The sequence below is a fragment of the Dermochelys coriacea genome, chromosome 9, assembly GCF_009764565.3.
Source record: "Dermochelys coriacea isolate rDerCor1 chromosome 9, rDerCor1.pri.v4, whole genome shotgun sequence".
Lineage (NCBI taxonomy): Eukaryota > Metazoa > Chordata > Testudines > Dermochelyidae > Dermochelys > Dermochelys coriacea.
In genome coordinates, this window is record NC_050076.1 from 104,792,526 (window position 1) to 104,815,544 (window position 23,019).

The window sequence follows — 23,019 nt, forward strand, 5'->3', positions numbered from 1 at the left end:
ATCGAATAAGGAAAGGAAGAGGCTGGATGCATTAGGGAAAAAAATATTTTTGTCAGCTACATTAAATGTGCACATACTCAATGAAGTTGTCAAAGCTAGGTACCAATACCATTTGTGGAACAAAAAGCCCTCTTTCCTTAATGGGCTCCCAGAGGAACACAAAGTTATCAAATGCCATTTTGACTGAAGGACAGAATGTCGTTAAGCAATAGTTGAGTGGCTTTTGACTCCTCAGATACTTCAAGTTCTGTAGCTTTGGCTCACTAAGGAGACATGGATGGGTAAGATTGTTGAGACTCCTTCACGAGATGTTAAGAAGGATTGAGGACCGTCCATTTGAAGGAGAAGGTCCGTTTAGTATTCAGACTGATGAGGTACTAGAGAAGGGAAACTGCCAAGGTTTCCTTAATACAGGGAAGAGGCTGTATTTGACTCCATTACCCAAGTATTATAGCCAATACCCTCCTTCTTCATCTCCTTCACTTCATTACAATTATCAGAGAATGCCATATCACTGCCAACCTCAACATTTATACCCCACAGTACCAGCTACAATAGAGAGAGACATTTAAACCTTGCAATAATAAAGGGAAAGGGTTTTTTTTTTCATCTGTCTTCTATGGTTCCTCCAAGACACCAAATTTGACATGAGGACACAGAGCTTCAAACCAGTCCCCCTTGGGCTTTATTTATCCACAGTTTGGGGACTGCTTGTCCTGTTTTTATTACCAGTGGGTGTTTAATAATATTGGACAGATGAATATTAGAAGTTATTTCATGCAGTTATGCAATTCAGTTCAAAACCTTTCCCTCAGCAACCAACCTACTTCATATCTGGACAGAGATCAAAGTTATCTCAATTTGTTGAAAAAAGGTTCTGTCTCTACTAATTAGGTGCAAGATCACAGAGGGAAGAGGTTTTACTTGCATTATTTTCTAATCTCCAAAAAAGATGGAGGGCCTTTGGATTGAAGGAGTTCAAACACTTGTAGAAAGAAATTTCACTTCTGCATGTTGTCTCTAACTTCTATAATACCTTCTCTTTCCCTCCAGGATTAGTTCACAGGTCTGGACTTAAAAGGTGCATACATCCACATTTCTATAAGATCATGTCAGCGGAAGTACTTGTGTTTCGTTACTGGAGAGGACCATTTTCAGTACAAGATCCTCCTTTTTCGGGTTGTCCGCAGCACCCTTGGTGTTTACAAAATGCCTCTCTGTTGTGGCAGCATATCTAAGAAGGTGTGGGTGTTTGTATACTGTGACAGGGTTGGGCCAGATGGCTACAGGAGAGTAATAGAAGGCAGATATATTAGCCCCAGGTTAAGTAGGTCCCTTTTTCCCTGGGTAAGGTAACAAGGAAGGTTCCAGAACAATCAGGAACTTTCTGGAAACAATTAAGACCGACAGGCTGATTAGAGCACCTGCAGCCAATCAATAAGCTGTTCGAATCAATTAAGGCAGGCTGATTAGGGCACCTGGGTTTAAAAAGGTGCTCACTTCAGTTTGTGGTGCGCATGTGAGGAGCTGGAAGCAAGAGACACTAGGAGCTGAGAGTGATCACACGTAGTGTTAGAGGATTGAGGAGTACAAGCATTATCAGACACCAGGAGGAAGGTCCTGGGGTGAGGATAAAGAAGGTGTTGGGAGGAGGCCATGGGGAAGTATCCCAGGGAGTTGTAGCTGTCGCACAGCTGTTCTAGGAGGCACTCTAGACAGCTGCATTCCACAGGCCCTGAGCTGGAACCTGGAGTAGAGGGTGGGCCTAGGTTCCCCCCAAACCTCCCAACTCCTGGTCAGACACAGGAGGAGTTGACCTGGACTGTGGGTTCATGAAAATGGACAAACTGAGGGCTGCCGTGAATCTCCAAGGCAATCAAATCTGCCAATAAGCACAAGACCCACCAAGGTAGAGGAGGAACTTTGTCACAATACATGTACCTAGACAATGGATTAACAAAAGCAGCATCCAGGGAACAGATCTTACAAGTAAATCAAATATGTTCAATATGTTCACTATTTGTCAGTCTGGGATTACATGTAATTTGGGGGAAATTCATGCCTAAACCATAGTCAGAGGATTCTTTTTATAGGAGCCATATTGGATTCAACTGTGGGGAGAGCTTTCCTCAAAGAGGAGAGAGATGTCAAAATAAAAAGACGTACATGTCACCACCACCAGTTACCAAGACAATTGTTTCTTTTCTTCTTTTGGTTGCCAGGTCTACTGTATCAACCACAGCACTGATTCCTTATGCTCATCTCCAGATGAGAGAATCTTCAGCAGTGGTTAGCAAAGAATTACAAATCAGATTTAAACAGCATGCATTGAAAAATATTAATTCCATAACATCATTAATGTGGTGGGCAGACCATCATAATGCAATAATACATGCATCTACTCTAGGATGGGGAGCCTATCTGAACATCAAAATGTTGGTCAGAGATTATTGGTGACCAAAGGAAAGGAACTTGCACATCAATATTTTAGAATGGACACAATCAAACTAGCCTTAGGTCTTTTCTACCTCAACTCAGAAACAAAGCAGTTTCAGGTAGTAACAGACTATGACAGTGTCATATCTAAACAAACAAACAGGCACTTACTCTGTGAAATTATGCAGGGAGGCCAAGAGTCTTTGTATAGAATGTGATAGTCATCCAGTAGCAATTCAAGTAGCAGCAGAACAGAACGCCATTGCAGCAACAGGAAATTCTAGAGATATTGTTCCAGAGCAGACAGAGGCAAGGAATCAATATTGGATGCTTTCTAATACACTGGGATCAGGGTTTAATGTATGCTTTTCCCCCCATATTCTCTTATTTAGAGAGTGATAAGACAGGACAAAGCCTGGGTGATCTTAATAGCACCATTATGTCCTAGACAACAGTGGTATAAAGATTTGATACATCTGTCAGAAGGATTAGTGGAACCTTTACCACAGACATCGGACTTGTCACAACAAACAGGGAAGGTCTGTCATCCGGATCTTTGATCCCTTCTCTTGATTGCATGGGGAGTAGACCTTTAGCTGGACTAGAAGAAAGCCTTTAATTAGAAGTACAGCATGTACTATTATATTCTAGAAAAGAACCTTCACGGAAATGCTATAGTCTTAAATGGAAAAGGTTTGTATTGTGGATTTTCATGTGTAATGTGGCTCGGTATATGGCACCAATTAATTAAATATTAGAGTATTTATTGTATCTTAAGAAGACACCTCTTTCAGTATCTTCAGTTAAGGTTAATCTCTTGGCCATATCAGCATATCATGCATCTGTAGCGGGAAAATCAGTGGTGTACTAATGATACAATTAAGAGGTTTATAGAAGGCCCTAATAATTTGTATCCTTCAATAAGAACTCCTATGCCCTTCTGGGATCTTAATGTAGTACTAGCACAATTAATAAGACCTCCCTTTGAACCTCCGGAGAGCTGTTTCTAATTCATCTATCTGTCAAAACAGTATTTTTGATAGCAGTCATTTCCGTAAGATACATGTGAATTGCATTCATTAATGGCTGATCCACCATTTACTGTGTTTCATAAGGATAAAGAGGTTCTTTGCACTCATTCTAAGTTCTTACCAAAAATAATCTCTGATTTTCACATATATCAATCTATAATTTTTCCTCAAACCCCATACTCATTATGGAGAGCTAAATTACACACACGCTAGATGTGAGGAGAGCCATCATCTTTTTGGTTAGACAGGACTAAACAGTTTATACAGTCTTCAAAGCTGTTTATAGCTCATGGACCAAAAAACAAAGGTATTTCTATACAGACACTCTGTAGATGAGTTAGATTAGGTATTTATGAATCTTATAAATTGTCAGGATTATCCATTCCACAGGGCATCAGAACTCATTCAATTAGATCAAAGGCAGCTTGCATGGCTTTCTCTAGCCATGTTCCTCTGTTAGAGAGATATAGAGCAGCAACCTAGCGTTCTGTTCAACTTTTACTAAACCTTATTCTGTAGACCTGCAATCTAGATTGGATGCAAAGTTTGGCAGGGCAATCGTGTACTCCTTGTTTAACTAGAACTCCAGCTCCCATTATCCTGGGTCACAGTACTGCTTATTAATCTGTCCCATTAGTGGAAATATGCCTAGGACACCCAAGAGAAGAAGTTAAGGTTACTTCCCTGTAACCGAGTTTCTTCGAGACAGACTCTGCATATTCACACTCCCCATCCACCTTTCCTGACTACCTTGAAGTCCTACTTATCAAAGAACTTGGGACCCCAGGGGATGGAACTTAGGCAGTGGAGCGGCATGCTCCTTTCTAAATCATTGCCCTAGAATGTCCAGAGTTCAGGGGTGTGTGGGAGAGGTAAGGCAGTTGCGTGGATACTCCAACGGCTATTGCTAGTAGAATTTTACTGTTCAGGCTTCACTGGTTGGCGCATCCCAGGAGTGGGAATGTGCAGAGGATGCACAAAGGACCTCGGTTACAGGTAAGTAAACTTACTTTCTTCTGAAACGTGGTGCTGGCAAATGTCAGAGAAAGGACACTGCACTAGAGAGACAGGAGATCTGAGCCAGAATGCCTCTTCCTATAGTCTGGCTGTGTGTAGAGAATCAACTTCCTGTGCCTTAGCATCATGCTCACAGGCAGGCAAGTCTAAATAGTGCCACCACGGAGGGAAGCCAAAACACTAATTTTTCTGTTTAGTGTCCAGGGTGTAGAAATTAATCTCTTCTCTGTACACAGAGGGAGCCACCTGTAGAAGAAAGAGTGAATCAGAGCAGGGAAGTGTTAATAGCGATGATGCTCTAGGGGAGCTGGTCCTTATTATTACAGTTCCAAGGAAAAGAAAATATGGTGCCTAACAATCCTTAGCCCATCCTTAGGACGGAGCCTAAAGCCACCAGAATCAGGGTGTCAGGTCGTAGGTTGTGCAAGTGCCCAAGAAAGAAACTACATGTTTTTATTTGTCAAATCTGGAATTAGAAATCAGAGCTGGATCACGTAGGCCAGGCATTCACTTTAGATCACCTAGGCCAATGGTTTGCAAATTGGTCTGCAGAATGCTGCCTAGCCACATGATACTGGGGCTTGCCTCTTTTTCTCCAGATATCAAATCACATTAAAAGAATCTAAAACACATTAAATACTTGCCTAATATCACTCTTCCATGTCAGCAATTATCCTCTGGGATCATATTGCATCACTAGAGGGAGGGGAGATGGGTCTGTGCAATAATGACTGCGAGAGCAGATGTCCATAAAACAATTTGCACATTGAGGTATGGTCCACTCCGTGAAAACTCCCTGACTGGGGCAACTACTGCCCCAGAAGCCAGTGCAGAGATGGTCCCTGAAGCCGGGTGCCTTAAAGTGAACTCCTGCCTAAACTAATTAATTTTAGTCCCCCATTCACCAGGCAAACTTTTCAATCGTTAATGGGAAATAGCTTGTGCAATCCCTGCAATATTCTAATCTCTGGTTCTCTTTGTGTCACTTACTTGCATTCATTCAGTTCTGGCTTTCAACCCACACTGCTCCCTAGAGAAGTTCCCAACTGTACTGTGAAGGTATTCTAGGAAGGTAAGAGAATTTAGTCTCCATGTTCATTACTCCTAGTTCTGCACTTCCCTTACTTTTCCATCGATGGAGCTTTCTTTCCCTGGAACGATTACTCAGAGGAGGCAGACAGGACTGATTGTTCTGCGTCTGTATAGGCTCCGGGGTCTCTATCCTGTAATGACCCTTCTTCACATCAGTGTTTCTATGACCAAGGCTGCTCATTCACTGCACGCTGTCTGGGGTTCATCACTCCCATTTCATCTTTGGGCATGGACTGAAATGATCAGAGTCCTCTCAATACTCACCCAATGAGCCTCGGTCATTGAGACACCACTCACTGTACACTGGAATGACAGGAGCTGTAACACAGCTGGCTGCTTGCATGCTTGTCATTAACCCCTTATAGCACTGCAGCTCTGCTCAGCCGAAGGTGTTGTCAGACGTCACCAGTGTGGTGCTCTGCTCTATCCAATGCTGATAACAGTTGGCTGCGTGCATGTGTGTGCTTCCTGTGTGCTGTCCCAGTTCTGCGCAGATAGCTGGCACAGCAGATGTTGAGCGAACCGCTCAATGACCACAGACTGATAAGTTACGAAAGCACCCGGCCAGGTTTATTGCCAAACGAAACACAGTCTCTAGCTCCCCAGGTCAGGTGTCTACAGTTCTGCTAGTACTTATGTGCTCCCTGACATTGGACTGGCTCAGTCAGTGGCAGGATTTACCACTGCCTCCTAGGCCAGACCAAGACAACTCCCCAGGGATGCGTTTTTATACACAGGTACAAACAAGTTACACATCATTCCTGATGTATTGAAGTGCAACCCTTCTGCGTAGCAAGGTGCTGCCTCTCACCTTGTACATGTCGGTTTGAACAAAGCAACCCTATCCATCATACTGCCCTTTTGCCCGTCTTTAGGATGGGTCAGCCTGTTCCTTGTTATCTGTGGAATGTGCAAATATCAGAGTGTTCTGGTACCTTTTAGGTATGTGTATTTTTGCAACATCAGCTCTCTTCTTGCCAGCTTCTGTGAGCAGGGCCTGCCTTTTGCTCACAACTTAACTTAGCTTTATATTAGCAAAGTCTTGACCATTACTTTAGTTCAGGCCTTAGGCATCATACCAGCCCTCTGATTCAAGGGTTTATGTTTCAGGGACTCATCTTACTACAGAAGGCACTGTAAGCTCCATCAGGCAGGGGACTTTGCATGTGTATTTTTTTGTTTTTATCTTAGCTGTGATTTTAACTGTAGTTGGTGGTCTACGGGCTGAGTTGGGGGTTATGGATGTTCAAGGGTACTTTGTTATTGGGCTTTTAGGTTTATTGGGTTATTTTCTGACTGACCCTCAAGAGTATATACTGAGAGGGCTCAAGTCACTTAATGGCAGTTATCTGCCTGAACAGCAATGCTTGTGCCTGTAAATATGTCTGCTGAAGGGCATCTCATAGTTGGCCCTGTCCTGCCTCTCTCATTTGCACAACCTCCTAGCTGGAACTTAGTGCCATCTTTTGGGGGAGATCTGGTTGCTGGGACAAGCAGAGACTGATCCACCCCAACAGCTAGTAGTTACCTGTTTAGGAATGTCAAGTGCCTCCAACGAGCATTGAGGAAGCTGCTTCCACCATCCTTATACATCTGCTCTACGGAGAGAAAAAGGACTTACTTGAATTAACTTGATTGGTAGTGTGCAGTACAAATACCTTGTAAGACTTCTAAAGGCCTCTGCCAGACCTACTAGATATGAAGAGAGGTAGCACTGGCCAGGGAAAGAGAACAGTCTGGATTTAGAAATGAACAGTTCAACCATGTAAAGATGTTGAATCTATAGAAACTGCCACATTAAACTTGTTTCCTCCTCGAAGTCGTGGGAACCCACCAAAGTTCTGAAATAGGATGGGATCTTCTTAGCCTCAGTTGTTTGATTTGTCTATTTAAACTGCTTTCCCTTTTTGAGTTCTGCTGTTTTTAAAGAGATTCTACCTGCTCATGAAAATATGGTTCTCACTTGGCCTTCTACATGTGTAAAGCCAAAGGACTCTTAGCACAAGTATTACAAAATAATGATATTTGTGGGCCCATGATGTTGTACCTCTTGCTTTAAAAACATGGTAGGAATTCATCTAAAACCAAATTGATAAAGAACATTAAAAACTCATGTCATTAACAGGTTTTGAACTTGCTAGCTTTGAAATGTGACAGATACACGAGATTCCTACATCCCGTTTGCAAACCTGCTTCTCAGGGGTTAGTATACCTGGAACCTTTGAGGCCATGGTATGGCTTACATACTGGGGGGGAGGGAGGAAGGATGGGCACATTCAGGAAAAAAACACCTCCCGCACTGCAGCCAAGGGTGAAGTGCAGGCCAGACTTTGGGGAGAGCAGGGAAAGCTCTGTGATTCTCCGAGAGGGAGAATGCACCCACTGATTTAATGCTTTGAGCTATCCACTTCACCATATGTGGGCAGGTATTAGAAGCACTAGTGCAGAACCCACTTTCCTCCTCAGGGACATGTCTCTCCCTTGAACTCTGTACTTTCTGGTCACTGCTGAGTATCTTATTGGGTGCTGGGAAGTGGGTGGCATAAGCCCACCCACAGCTAAAAGCCCCTCCCCCAGCCTATGGAGGAGCTACTGAGCCCAGAACTCAACTAAATTTGGGGGACGACAAAGGAAAAAAAACAGGAACAGGCGTGAGGGTCAAAGGGCCAAAATCAGGGAACCTGAAGGGGACACCGAGTAGAGAACCCCAGACAGCGCCCACTGCTCAAAGGTATCCAAGGAGCCAGCAGATGTGGCCAAAGGAACTCTGCCTGGATGTGTGAATAGATAAAGTAACGAAAACAGGTCCCACAGTCACAGAGCCCACCCCCGCTTCCCCGCCAGCTAACCTTCTCTCCCTGGTGTTATAAATGGCCACCTTGGCCATGGCTGGGAGGAGGTTGACAAGGTGGTCCTGCAACTTTGTGGGGCCATGGATGGGGTGTGCATAAATAAACAGGTGTGGGGAAAAGTGCCTCAATAAGAGGTTCTAGAGGAGCCAGAAGAGGGGTTGCAACCTGGCGCACTGCAGATAGACATGCGCCAGGATCTCCCTCCCACCGCAAAAAGGGCAGGCATTGGGAAGTCATGGCTGAGTAAATGGGCCTGATGTACATTCCCGGGCCACCTGGGGCATCAGGTTTGGCTGGAGAGTGGGGAAGAAGTCTGCAAATTAAAGCCGAACTGGAATTTAGTGGTGTCTGGCAAATTATCCTCCCTCACACTCTCAGTCTCAACCTCTGTCTTGACAGGCCTGCACAAACAGCCCCCACCAATGTCCTTTCACATCTCTTTGTCTAAAGAGTTTATATTGCTGCCCATCACCAGAGTAATCGGAACAGCTCCCAGGTAAAAGCAATAGCAAAGTCCCTAGTGGACTTCATGCACCCCCCACGATTCCCCTTTGCCCCAGTAAAGCCCTGAAACACCCCTACTGCCCCGATACCTCTTTATTCACTCTGCTTTCCCCAATCCCCACTGTACATCCCTCCACTTTCCCTTTACACACACACCCATTAGACTCCCTGGCATGATACTCCCCGTACACACACCCACTACTCCCCTCTGCTGATGCCCCTTTAAACACATCCCCGCTGCTCCCTTCTGTGGACAAATTGGAGGGATGTGGACAAATTGGAGAGAGTCCAGCGGAGGGCAATGAAAATGATTAGGGGTCTGGGGCACATGACTTACGAGGGGAGGCTGAGGGACCTGGGGTTATTTAGTGTGCAGGAGAGAAGAGTGAGGGGGGATTTGATAGCAGCCTTCAACTACCTTAAGGGGGTTCCAAGGAGGATGGAACTCAGCTGTTCTCAGTGGTAGCAGATGACAGAACAAGGAGTAATGGTCTCAAGTTGCAGTGGGGGAGGTCTAGATTGGATATTAGGTTTCAGAGTAGCAGCCATGTTGGATATTAGGAAACACTATTTCACTAGGAGGGTGGTGAGGCACTGGAATGCATTACCTAGGGAGGTGGTGGAATCTCCTTCCTTAGAGATTTTTAACGGTCAGGCTTGACAAAGCCCTGGCTGGGATAATTTAGTTGGGGATGATCCTGCTTTGAGCAGGGTGTTGGACTCGATGACCTCCTGAGGTCTCTTCCAACCCTGATATTCTATGATTCTACGATTCTGTGATTCTGCCCTGATCCCCCACCACACACCCCTCCACTAACCTGATAGCCTTTTACCACTGCCAATACCTGTGATACCCCCTACTGTCCTGACACCCCTTTACCCACACCTCCACTACCTACTCTACCCAATGCACCCCCGCACACACATCCATTGTCCTGCTACCTCTTTATATAACACTGCAGTCCCCTGATACCCTTTAAATACATCCCCACTCCCCCTTCTGCCTGGATCCTCTACTGCACAGCTCTTCACTACCCTGATACCCCTGCCTCCACAACCCCCATCTGCCCACACGCCCACTGCTCCATCTTCACATACACAAACACACACTACCCCTCTTCCACGATAATCCCTGCACTCAGACACACTACCCACCCTCTGCCCCGCTACACTCTGTACACATACCCACTACCCCCCTCTGCCCCGCTACACCCCATACACATTCGTGCTACCCACCCTCTGCCCCGCTACACCCCATACACACTCGTGCTACCCACCCTCTGCCCCGCTACGCCCCGTACACACTCGTGCTACCCATCCTCTGCCCCGCTACACCCCGTACACACTCCTCCTACCCACCCTCTTCCCCGATACCTCCCTTGCACTCAGACACACTATCCCCCTCTGCCTCACTACACCCCGTACACATACCCACTACCCACCCTCTGCTCTGATACCCCCCCATGCACTCACACACTACCTCCCTCTGCCCTGATACATCCTATACACATTCCTGCTCCCCATCCTCTGCCCCACTACACCCTGTACACATACCCGCTACTCACCCTCTGCCCCAATACCCCCCCTGCACTCACCCACTGCCCCCCTCTGCCCCACTACATCACATACACACTCCCGCTACGTGCCCTCTACCCTGCTACACCCTGTACACACTCCCAGTATCCACCCTCTGTCCCACTACATCACATACACACTCCTGCTACCCACCCTCTGCCCCACTACACCCCGTATACACTCTCACTACCCCCCATACCCCGATACCTCCACACACACCCTCGGCCCTGGTACTCTGTTACACACACCCACTGCCCCAGTACCATCTGTGTGCACTCCAAGCCCCAAGCTGCACCAGCGAAGTGCAGCACCCCTCAGCAATCCCAAGTTGTGCCCAGAGCCCCTGGCTACTTCTCTGCCCACTACTGCTTCCTGACCCATTCCATTGCAGCTGAGGCAGGACTCAGGTGCTGCCAACAATGCTGAGGTGCCATGCCACTCAGACCCAGGTCAGTGGGGCAGACCTGCTCCCCCATCCAGGCCTCCTCCCACCAGCCCTGTGCCCCACTCCAACCTCCCTAGTAGCCTCAGTCCATATGCCCTCCACAGCCTCTGTGTCCCACAGCCTCCGCAATTCTCTCCTACCACCCAATAGCTTCCCCTACCTCTGTGCCCCCTCCAGCCGCCCTACATACCCTCCAGCCTCTGTGCCCACAGCCCCCTCATATCCCCACAGTCCCTGTGCTCCCCACAACCTTCCATACTCCACAGCCCTTGTCCTACCCCAGCACCCAGAATAGCCTCCTTCACAGCCCACACAAACTTCCCAATCCCTATGTCCCTGACTTGAATCCCTCTTTAAAGTCTGCACCTGGTCCTCCACCCCAAATACCCAGGTATCTCTGAGTTGCTGTTTGATTCCCAAAGGGACAAAGAAAACTTGATCAGTATGGTTCTGCAGCAGGCTGGCCTCTTAAGCCTGTTGCTTCTGCTCTCTGCTGCCTGCCCTGCTCCCTGCATCACTGAGCTGGTAGTGGGTTGATTTGCAGCCTGGCTCCTGCTCTAGGGTCCAGCGTGGTCCAGTTTGCTGAGATGTCTGCAGACGCAGCCAAGTCCCACCCACTGGTACAGGCACTTGTTCACCTCACTGCAGGGGCAGCAAGTGAGTCTGAGAGCTGGGGCCTGTCCTCTGCAAGGAGCGGAGGGCTTTGGTAGGTAGAATCATTTGGGAGCATATCTGGGTTCCTCAGAAGGGCAAGATACCAGGCTGGGGAGAAGGGGAGCCCTGAGCCAAATGCATGAATAGGGCCCCCACAGGAAGTGCGGTGAGGCCTGGAAGGCATCAGGAGTTGGACCTGAATCCCTGAAATAAGGCAGGACCACAGTTCAGGAGCAAGTTAAAACTTATTGGGGGGAGGAATTCTAGCTCAGAGGACACCTGCAATCCTGGGCCTCTCAGCTGTGGGAGGAGGAGACTTACAACCTCCAGCACCTGGCACTGAGGTACCCTGGGTCTTTGCCCTGGGGGGCGGGGGCGGTGTGTGTGAAGAATTGGTCCTGAGGTACCTGGGGGGTTTGCCCTGGGATGGTTAAGGGGGCACTGAGGTACCTGGGGGGTTTGCCCTGGGGTGGTTAAGGGGGCACTGAGGTACCTGGGGGCTTTGCCCCGGGGGCTGGGGGTGAAGAACTGGCATTGAGGTGCTCTGAGGCTTTGCCCCTGGAGCAGGGGCAAAGAGGGGCACTGAGGTTTGTCTCTGCAGGTGGGGTGGCATGCGTGGTGAGTGGGCAGCGCTTTGACACAATCAAGGTGAAGATGCAGACCTTCCCCACCATATACCGGGGTTTCTTTGACTGCTCAGTCCTGACATACCAGCAGGAAGGGCTGCCCAGGCTGTACCAGGACACCGCCCCAGTCCTGCTCGCTAATGTGGCAAAGAAAGCGGTGCTGTTCGCTTGCTATGGCTTCTGTCAGCAGCTGGTGAGGCAGCTGTTTGGACTGAGCAGTGTGCTGGAGCTGAGGTATGGCCTGGCTCTGCAGGCATGTGGCATGGGGACACAACAGGGGGCGGGGCAGCGTGGCAAGGCTGCTGTAAGCCCCACTGGGGGGCTCAGGTTGGGGGCACTTGGGGCAGCATTTGGGGTGATGCCATTTTGGGAAGCTGAGTCGCCCATGTTTTCCATCTGTGACGGCCCAGGAGAAGGCTGTGGGGATGTCCCCGAGCAAGGGGATAGTTAGGTTTGGGGAGGTAGGTCACACTCCTCCTCTAGGGTAGTGGTAATGAGGGCCTCTGCTTGGCCCTCTGCAGAGCCTGTGCCTGTGCGGGGTGAGCTTCAGCTCTAACCTCTGTGTTCTCGGGCCCTGTGGTGCCAGCGACCTGCAGAGTGCCCTTGCCAGCTCGTTCTCTTCTGTGTTTTCCTCTGTGGTGCTGTGCCCTGCGGAGCTGGTGAAATGCCGCATGCAGGTCTTACACAAGATGAAGGTCACCGGGCGAACAGCACTAGCATATCACAGGTACGTCGCAGCCCCTTGGGAAGCAGGCCAGGCTTTGGTGAATTACACACAGCCCTGGTGGAAGGTTTGTGAGTGAGGCAGCGGGTCTGAATTCCCTCTTGCCCTGGAAGATGAGGGTGTCACACTGCCCAGCTGATTAGAAGTGACTTGGTGCTAAACCCAGGCATTGCAAACGCATTCCTTAGAAGTGCTTACTGGGCGGGTCCCTGCAGCTTCCTTCTGTCCCTCCTGGCCATGCTGCCTGCCTGTGGGTCTGCATGCCACAGCATACCCGAAACACAACCAAACATCCTCCTCTCCTTCCTGGCCACTGTATTGTGGCTGAGCTGGTGGCCAATATCTCTCCCATGGCACAGTGCAGATCATTGCTGCTGTAGTTGCCAGGCTACCCAGCTCTCCTGTTTTTGTGCCTATGTCCCAAATTAATCCCAGGTTTCCAATGGACAATTTGTAGAGAACATTTGCAAATGAGGGAGCAAGGGAGGTCAGTGGATGATACTCCAGAGCCCACTCCGATACATGAGTTTAAACCAAGTCCTCCCTGCGCCTTTCTTCCTTCCCCCTCAAATTCTGCCTCTAGCAGGAATGCTGGAATGTGACCAGTTTGGCCTGGAAAATGAATCTGGGATTCAGACTCAGTGAGAAATTGGGGTAATATGGCATGGCTCTAGGTTGACTGATCATCCTGGGTTGGTAAAGGTAATGCTGAGTGTGCTTATGTTTTCATTTCTGGCTCTGATGGTCCAAGTTTGGGTACATTGCCTGTGTTCTCTCTTGCAGCTCTACCTGGGCTATTGTGAAAAATATCTTTCAATCTGAGGGCCTGCTGGGATTTTTCCAGGGCCTGACCAGTACTTGGCTACGGGAGGTGCCTGGCTACTACTTCTTCTTCAGTGGCTATGAAATCAGTAGAAGCTTTTTCACCCAGGCTGGCCAGTGCAAGGAGGATCTGGGTGAGTAGAGCTGGATGTGGGCAAGATAAAGGGAGTTTCGGCATCATGGCCTTTGCAGAGGAGTGGTGAGGAATTGTATCATTTTGAGCAAGGCCAGAACTAGGATCTGGTTGTTTTCACAATGAAGTAGTGACCAGTATCGATACAGCTCTGACCACTCCAGTGGGGGTGGTGTGCTGTGGAGCTATGAGCTTCAGACTGGTGACAGAAGCAGAAACATTTTATGCAGAATGGACAAGGGGGAGTCCCTGGTACTAGTAAATGGACACCAAATCAACTTGAAGGAGGGGATGGGGAACTTCAGAAGCAACCCATACATGTCACAATCCCAGGCTCCAACCCTCCTGGAAGATTTTAACTCCCCAGTTTTTTATTTATAACATTGCACTTTGGCCCAAGCAGGTTCTTGCCAAGTTTTTTCATTAGGAGAAGAAATTGATTACACAAGTCAGGGATTTCTTTGGTGCAAACCTGTTTATTTACAACGATTGCCCAAAAAGTCCTATTTCCCAGAACACCATAGGAACAAACAATAAGTGGCACTTTCCTTGCCCAGAAACCCAATCCTGCTTCTCCAGCTCTTCCTCTGCTCCCTCTTGGGGTTATATTAAGAGTGTTTCTCTGGTTTTCTCCTGACAACACTCACAGCTCCACCAATCAATGGCACAATCTCTGTATTTTCAATCAGTCCAAGAGAAACCCCTCTTACTTTCCCTGAGCTAGTTCTTGTTCAGGACTTCCTACATGGTCCAGCACCTTGGCTGATGGCATTCAATACATAAAAGGTTTTTACAAGGAGGATGGAGCAGAATTGTTCTTCTTAACCTCTGAGGCTAGGACAAGAAGCAATGGGCTTAAATTGCAGCAAGGGAGGTTTAGGTTGGACATTAGGAAAACTTCCTAACTGTCAGAGTGGTTAAGCACTGGAATAAATTGCCTAAGGAGGTTGTGGAATCTCCATCATTGGGGATTTTTAAGAGCAGGTTGGACAAACACCTGTCAGGGATGGTCTAGATAATCCTTAGTCCTGCCATGAGTGTAGGGGACTGGACTAGATGACCTTTCAAGGTCCCTTCCAGTGCTATGATTCTATGATTCTTTTGTTCCACAAAGGAGCTTAATTGCTTCTCCCATTTAGCCTGAATGAAAGGTAGCTAGCACGTTAATCAGGTTCAGCAATGTCTATGATTGCCCACAGATCAAACATGCTGGCCAGCAGCCCCTATAGCCCTCCAGCACACCACCCCATCTCAGACCTGGTCTGCACTGTGAAAAATCCAAGATGGGAGACCCAAATTCAGATCCGTGCTCTACCTCAAGCTGAGGAGGGACTTGAACCCAGGTCTCCCACAGCCCAAGTAAGTGCCCTAGCTCAGTGGTTCTCAACCAGGGGCACATGTACCCCTGGAGGTACAGAGCTCTGCCGAGGTTACATCCACCCACCCAGATATTTGCCTATTTGTACAACAGGCGACATAAAAAGCATTAGTGAAGTCAGTACAACCTAAAATTTCATACAGACTATGACCTGTTTGTACTGCTCTATGCTATAAACTGAAATGTAAGTACAAGATTTATATCCCAATTGATGTATTCTATAATTATAGGGTAAAAGCGAGAAAGCAGCAATCTTTCAGTAATACTGTGCTGTGACACTTTTGTATCCTTAGGTCTGATTTTGTACGCAGGTAGTTTTTGAGTGAGGTGAAACTTGGGTTATGCAAGACAGATCCGACTCCTGAAAGGGGCACAGCAGTCTGGGAAGGTTGAGAGCCACTGTTCAAACCAACTGGTTAAAAGATATAATGAATGCAGCAATAGTGGCTGATGATGATGATTGTGAATCTAGCCCTTTAAAAATGCCCAGAAACAAAATGTTTAGATTTTCCAGACCTGCTGAGAACCAAATCTCAATTACTCACCCAGCTGTACTGAGGACCCCAAATCCAGTGAAGGATTTACTAGAACTTCTGCTACTGTCACAGCCTCTTGGGTTCCTTATTGGAGAAACTTCAGGGCACTTTGTAAAGCAGTCTGGGCAGCTGACCTGTTCTGCACAGCCTCAATTTTCTTTTGGTCAGTGGAAATTCCCCCCTCACTGTCTGTATATGCTGGTTAGGTTACCTTTTTGGAACAACTCACATTTTTTTGGGTTCAGTTTCAGATTGGCAGCTTTAAGCTTATCACAGACCATTTGTAAATGTGCGGGTTTCTATTCAAAGTCTTTCCATGTACCGGGATATCATTTAGGTATAACACACATTTTGAGAGAGGCATGCCATGCAGTACCTTCTCCATAAGCTTCTCAAACATGGCTGATGCATTACACAAGCTGAAAGCCATCACTTTAAATTGCCACAAGTCCTGTTCTGTTCTGAAAACAGTCTTTTCCCTGTCCTTTGGATTCACTTGTCAATACTCATTTTTAAAATCCAGTGGGGAAAAACAGACTGAATTTGCTGCAGCACATTATCACCTATTTGTGGCAATGGGTAAGAATCCTTCAAAGTGACTTAATTTAGTTTTCTATAGTCCACATAGAATGTGATGCTGCCATCTTTTTTCTTAACCAGAACCATGAGTGAGGCCCAAGGACTGGTCGAAGGCTCAATTATGTCTTTGTGATTCATTTCCTTAATGATCTACAAAGCCTTCCCATGCTAATTTCCCCCTACTGTTACTCACACCTTCCTGTCAACTGTTTGAAATGGACCATCCTGATTATCACTACAAACTTTTTTTTTCTCCTGCTGATAATAGCCCACCTTAATTGATTGGTCTTGTTAAGAGTTGGTATGGCAACCCCCATTTTTTCATGTTCTCTGTATATCTATATATCTTCCTACTGTGTTTTCCACTGCATGCATCTGATGAAGTGGGCTTTAGCCCACAAAAGCTTATGCTCAAATAAATTTGTTAGTCTCTAAGGTGCCACAAGTAGTCCTAGTTTTTTTTGCTGATACAGACTAACACGACTACCACTCTGAAACCTCTTCTTTCTTAGCAACTGATAAATAGTCAAGTGGCTGTTTAATGGGTGAGTTTTCCCCAGTATCAATCTTGTGCTGGACCAGTGCAGTACAATCTCTACCTTTGATGGAACTGGAGAATAACTTCTGATTTCTAACCAAAAAGTGTCTTAGATCATTCTGCTGCTTCTCATTTAAATCTGAGATACTGCATTGGAACAAGTCCAGTCAAAATTCTGGGAACTTACCTTTATTTCCTTCCCCTGGTAGTTTTCTTCTACAGTCACATTTACTAGATCTGCTGGTTCCCTTTTTTACTTTTTTTCAGAAGCATTTGGCAAATGAGCAGGAATCCATTCCTTCTTCAGATCCACAATAACTTTAGCAGCTAAAATTTCCCCCAAGACCATAGGTCTTAATGCAGGTCTCAACCAATCCCCATCTTTTCCTTGCTGGAAAGCTACCACAGCATGTAGCTGTTGTTATGGTTTCTGACTCCCTGGAGGCAGAACAATTTGTTCACTGCAAACCAATTGCCTATAAACAATTTTTAAAATCTGGGCCACCTCTTTGAAGGGAATTTCCAGACTGAATTTGTAGGACTCCTTTCCTGTCATTGATTCCAGCGGTTGGACATAATAAAATCCAAAATAACGACTCGCTCATTTACTAGCTCAGCTACCCAACATCTTGCTCAAATTGCAGAGGTTCAATTTTCAAACTTAGTTTTCCCCATTTTTGGACAAGTGCATGTTCCCATAACTGTCTCCATTTGAGATCAGTTTTTGGTTCCCTATTCCCTAACATTACTAGCTTGTCTAGTCTAATAACTTATGTGTGAGCCACTGTCCGCTATTCTTGTGCATTTCACAGATCCTATTACATACTGTGACAAAGCTCTGTCCTTGCCTCCATGGGTCCCGCGTTTCCTGGTAGATTTCGCTAGCCTCAGAGGCTCACTGTGACCCTCCACATAAACCTTCTTTCTCTAGAGACAAGGGTCACAGTCTACTGAGCCATTTTCATCATAAGCCTGCAAGGGAGGTGAGGAGAAGTTATCCTTCCTTGCACAGTCTCTGTTGTCTCTCAGTCTCAGTGATTAATCAGGGGGCAAAGGTGCGGGGGTGGGGGAGCCCGGGCCCACCCTCTACTCCTGGCTCCAGCCCAGGGACCCTAATAGTATCAGCTATGGTAGTTGACCTCTTAGAAACATGACATGTACAATTCCCTGGACTACTTCCCCCACAGCAGCCCTCAATTCCTCAAGCTTCACTTCACACCATATCAGGTACAAGGAAGGAGGCCCTGAAGTAAGGGTGTACTACTCAGCCTCTCCAACCGCGCAACTTCTTCCCACAGCTCCTGACATGCACTCCCACCTGAGTGACTGGGAGGCTTTTAACTAGTTTTAGCCAGCCCCTGATTGGCTTCAGGTGTCTCAATCAACATAGCATTCTCCCTGCCTTCTAGAAAGTTCTTAATTGGCCCCAGGTGTCTTAGTTGATCTGGAGCAGCTTCCATGTCACTTAACCTGGTACCAGGGATTTGTTTAGCCTAGATCTAATATAGCTATCTCCCACTACTTTTCTATAGCCATATGGCCTTGCCCCTTCACAATACTCAATAGCCAGACTCCCATTATGGTGTTCAGCTGCCCAGATCTAATCAAAAACTGTCGGAGTAGTTCTTGTTCCTCCAAGGTTTGCACTTTCAGATTGGTGTCCCCACATTTCCCAAACTGGGTAAGGGACTTTCATTAGGTTCTCGGGATGCTCTGTCCTGGGCTGCCTTAAATTTATAATAATCCTTCCTTTTGTAGCCAATTTTTTCACAGTACCAGCATTTAACTGAATGGCTTCCCTTATTTTTTGCATCCTTGCCAATTTCCTTTCTTTTATAAACCACATTAAGCATTTTTTTCAGTTGTTCGATAATGTCATGAACCACATTAGAATCCTCTTTTCCATCATGCATATTAGACACAAAGCTCTACTTACAGGCTTCTTGGTGATCAGCTTCCATTCTCCTCACTAACGTCTGCTTCCTCTTCTCATGGGCTGCTGCAAGGAAAGAGTCAAGTTCAGAGGCAGATTCCACAGCCTCTCAGAGTGACCTTGGCCTTCTTTCATTGATCTTAATCTGGAAATCCTCGTCCATCTGAGCATCTATAACTTGGTGCATTCCTAATGTATTCTAGAAGTCCTCCTGGCATCTAGATATGCCAGTAACACAAATCTCCTTACATGTGGTCTCTTTCCTCCACACTCCTTTTAGCTCTTAGCTGTGCCTGGCTAGCTCCAATTGATGACTAGCTCTAAACTTCATGTCAAGGGCTTGCACCAGATACAGATAACTAAGTTTCTTTTCTGGGAGTGAATCCTGCAGCACCATCAGAGCTGGGCCATTCAAGTTAGTTGCTAGAAATCACCCTCTCTGTTCATCTCACTAGCGGTTCATTGGGGCTGTGAAATTGAACTGAGCTACGTAAGCCTCCCAGGGAGTTTTCCCCTCACAGATAGTGGGATTTTGTATCACTTGAGTTGGAACAATCCAACCTCTCCTGTCTGGGCCTGTGTGAGCTACAAACAGGATCAAGAACTGTTGTAAATATCCTGTCTTTCCCAAGTTCTCTGGCTGGCCTGATTCCTTGCCTTGGCTTTTCCTGTGGCCTCTGACCCTTTGATTTCTTGATGAAGCTAATTTTTTAGCTCCTAAAGTCCTCAGTGCTGCTTATCAGTGTTAACAAGTTCTAAAAAGAAAAGGAGTACTTGTGGCACCTTAGAGACTAACAAATTTATTAGAGCATAAGCTTTCGTGAGCTACGAAAGCTTATGCTCTAATAAATTTGTTAGTCTCTAAGGTGCCACAAGTACTCCTTTTCTTTTTGCGAATACAGACTAACACGGCTGCTACTCTGAAACAAGTTCTAAGTTGGCCAAAGCTTTCCTGACCTTCCCTGGTTCCTGGAACACCCTCTCCTCTTTCTCCTCTTGCTGGTCACATCCTGGATCCATGTTGCCAGTCCAGACTGAGAGTTTCTGTAGTTGGGCTGCCAAATTGCCAGGACACTTTGTAGCTGCTGCCCTGATGAACATTTTATCTCCAGCAGCAGGTCATCTCTCAGTCATTGCTAGGCAACCTCCAGATGTCACTTTAATTTTTTTCACTAAATCTCCAACTCCTATTTTAAATTCTTTTGAGACGTCTTCAGCTCTTGTTGTAAATCTTGTTTTAATTCCTTTTGGCCATCTCTGATTTCTGCTAGCACCTCCATTATTTGTTCCATCTTGGTTCCACAGTAATACCAACTTATAATTTCTCTCCTGGGAAACTCTATCCCAGTGCTAACACCAATGTTGCCTATTTGACCAAGTGGTTAGCCAATATTTGTGGCCTTGCTGAGTTGTTTCCATATGAAGGATAAATTGATTATGTGAGTCAGTTACTTCTTCAGTTCAGTCCTCTTTATTTACAGAGAATATCCACAATGTCTGGTTTTCCTGAACACAGTAGGAACAAAAAACAAGAGGCAGTTGCCTTGTTGAGCAATCCATGCCTGCTTTCCAGACAATCCTGTGTCTCAAGGAGCTCTGTTTCTGCTCCCTGTCAGGGCCACACTACCCATGCTCCTCTGGCTTTCTCTAGGCTTTTTGCTGTTTTCTGACACATGCAGCTCCACCAATCTCTTATTCTCCATGAGTTAGTTTTTGCTCAGGCTTTCCCATGCAGGCCAGCACTTTGAGCGGTGGCTTCTATTGATTCAGCTATCTAACTCCATAAAGGAGTTTAATTATTTCTTCCATTTAGGCTGAATAAAAGGCAGCCAACACACCCATCAGCTTCATTAATATCTAGGATTGCCCATAAATCAAAGACACACTTGCTGCAGCCACCAACATCCTCCAGCACAACAATAACTTGTATTACAGTAGTGCCTAAGGGTTCCTTTCAGGATTCTGGCCCCATTTTACAAAATATTGAACAAAAAATTAAAAAGAACTACTCCAAACAGTTTATAATCTAAGTTACAACCAGGGTAAACAAGTGCAGCAAAGTACAAAGCAGCCAGGACTTTCCTGACTTTGCTGGTGAAAACTTCTTGTTAGAGACAGTAGAAGAAATGTTGTGGTTACAGGATTATTTTGATGATACTTTTTGATACTTTGTATCCCATGGCTAGTACTATATTTTAGGGTTCTTTTCCATTAGCTCAGGTACTAGCTTCTTAATGTCCACACGTAATGTAAACCTTCCATTTTATTAATGATGTGCTCAAAGAAAAAAAATTACAAAATCAGCTCAGTCTCTTACACCTTTCTTACATGATGAGGATGACTTTGTTAAGTTTATGATGGCAGTATGCATATGGTCATGAAAACAGTGTCAAACAAATTGCAAACAATATGCTTTCAGCTTGCTTACAAAGCTGTAGTTTTGTTATATCAATTTCCTCCTAACCAAAAACAGACACAGAAAGAGAAAAGGCAGAAGAGGAGAGAAAAGGAAAGAGATGCTTTGATATTATCAGATGCAGGTGTGAAGTTGTAGAGTGGTTACCTCAGGCCAGAGCTGGCACCTCTGTCAGGCAGGCAGGAACACCCTTGTCCATTAACATTCAGTCAGGCTGAAGACTGGGGAGCGGGAGGCAGGGTCAGTTTGATAGAGGAAGTTTCTTCCTCTCCCACATCAGGATCAACAATCAAACAAGCAGGGAGGGACCACATTCAGCACAGCTGAGTACATTGTCAAACCCCAGAGACACAAGAGCCTGAGCCTCATTGGGCCTGACATCCACTAGTTCTGCAACTTAGAGTGGAAAATAAGAAAAGAGACAGACACAAAAACAAGTCAACAAAAGCCATCTTCCCTTGGATTCCTTTGGGTTTTAGGTCCCTCTCTCATACATAGTTTGCCATTGGCCATCTAGGCAACCCTGCAGGATTCCAGGAGTCCTTTTACCCAAAACGCTCACAACATTAGGGCCTTGTCTGGAAAATGTTTGTTGGGTGCAATCCAGACACTTCTTGTCTGTGACTAGTCTGTGCACCTATAAATAAAATCCTGGTTCCCAAACCAGGCCAGGCAAGTCCTCCATGTGTATCAGGTTCTCTCAGCATGATTGTGCCTGAGGAAATGAAGCTTCTCCAGATTCCAGGACCTTGACCATAGCTTTAATCCACTATAGTCTCTCCTGAAGTCAGGCTCTGGCAGTACACAGGTTCCATTGTCATGACAGATGTCACCATGGAGAAGCTATTTTTGGTTTGGTATTTACCAGTTTAGAGGAGATGGTTGGTATTCTGAAAGTTCTAGGTATTCTCTGTGCTAGTGATCACAAACTTCCAGAATTACTGATCCATACCAACTCTGACCGTGATCTTATTAGCCCTCCCCAGCTCGGTTGTATTGCTTGGAGATTGACCACTCCAGAGTAATCCAGGGGATGTTCTTTCTTCTGAGTCAGTTCTGAACCAATCAGAGCCCCAGTATGTTGGTTAGTGGCACTGTGATTCCCATCTGTATCTAGTTACATTTTTACATGAGGTGTCATCTGACGGATGAGACACCACGGTTCTGATCACTCATGATTCAGTAAAGATCATTTGGCACTTTTTTGGTAAGAATTGGGGTGCTAACCCTAGTGTCCTGACCAAATTCCAAGTCAGTCACTTATATTCTTCTTTGAGTGCTTGCTCATGTTGATTCCATTCTAGGTGTGTGCGTGCCCATATGCACGGTTGTCGGAGATTTCTGCCTTAGCAGTATCTGTAGGGCCAGCTATGGTGCCCCCCTTGAGTGCCACGCTCACGCATCAGTATATCAGGCACCACCGGCCCTATGCCCTCAGTTCCATCTTACCGCCACTGCATAGCAAGGGCTAGCGATTTCGTCACTTCTGACTTTGAGGCTTAGGGCCTTGTAAATAGTTGTTTATAGTAGTTCATGTTAAGTAGTTGTTAAGTGTAGTTAGGAGTTAGAAGTTAGAGTCCCAGGCGGGATGATACTAAACTGGGAGGAGTGGTAGATACGCTGGAGGGGAGGGATAGGATACAGAAGGACCTAGACAAATTGGAGGATTGGGCCAAAAGAAATCTAATGAGGTTCAATAAGGATAAATGCAGGGTCCTGCACTTAGGA

General features: G+C 46.2%; 2 protein-coding genes across 4 annotated transcripts in view; both read left to right on the top strand.

Annotated features, from left to right (window-relative positions):
* NONO (non-POU domain containing octamer binding) overlaps positions 1 to 12,360 on the top strand; it is a 39,959-nt gene extending 27,599 nt beyond the window's left edge. Inside the window, exons 11-12 of one of the 3 annotated variants that reach the window (XM_043492858.1) lie at positions 11,514 to 11,609; positions 12,208 to 12,360. In XM_043492858.1, the coding sequence (XP_043348793.1) occupies positions 11,514 to 11,609; positions 12,208 to 12,228 (117 nt within the window). In that variant the 3' untranslated portion in view covers positions 12,229 to 12,360. The other 2 variants (XM_043492857.1, XM_043492859.1) reach the window with 2 other exon arrangements.
* A 138-nt stretch (positions 12,361 to 12,498) lies between these two features.
* ITGB1BP2 (integrin subunit beta 1 binding protein 2) overlaps positions 12,499 to 23,019 on the top strand; it is a 65,761-nt gene continuing 55,240 nt past the window's right edge. The window contains exons 1-2 of the mRNA XM_043492860.1: positions 12,499 to 12,959; positions 13,740 to 13,912. Coding sequence (XP_043348795.1) covers positions 12,904 to 12,959; positions 13,740 to 13,912 — 229 coding nt within the window. The 5' untranslated portion in view covers positions 12,499 to 12,903. The remainder of the gene's footprint in view (positions 12,960 to 13,739; positions 13,913 to 23,019) is intronic.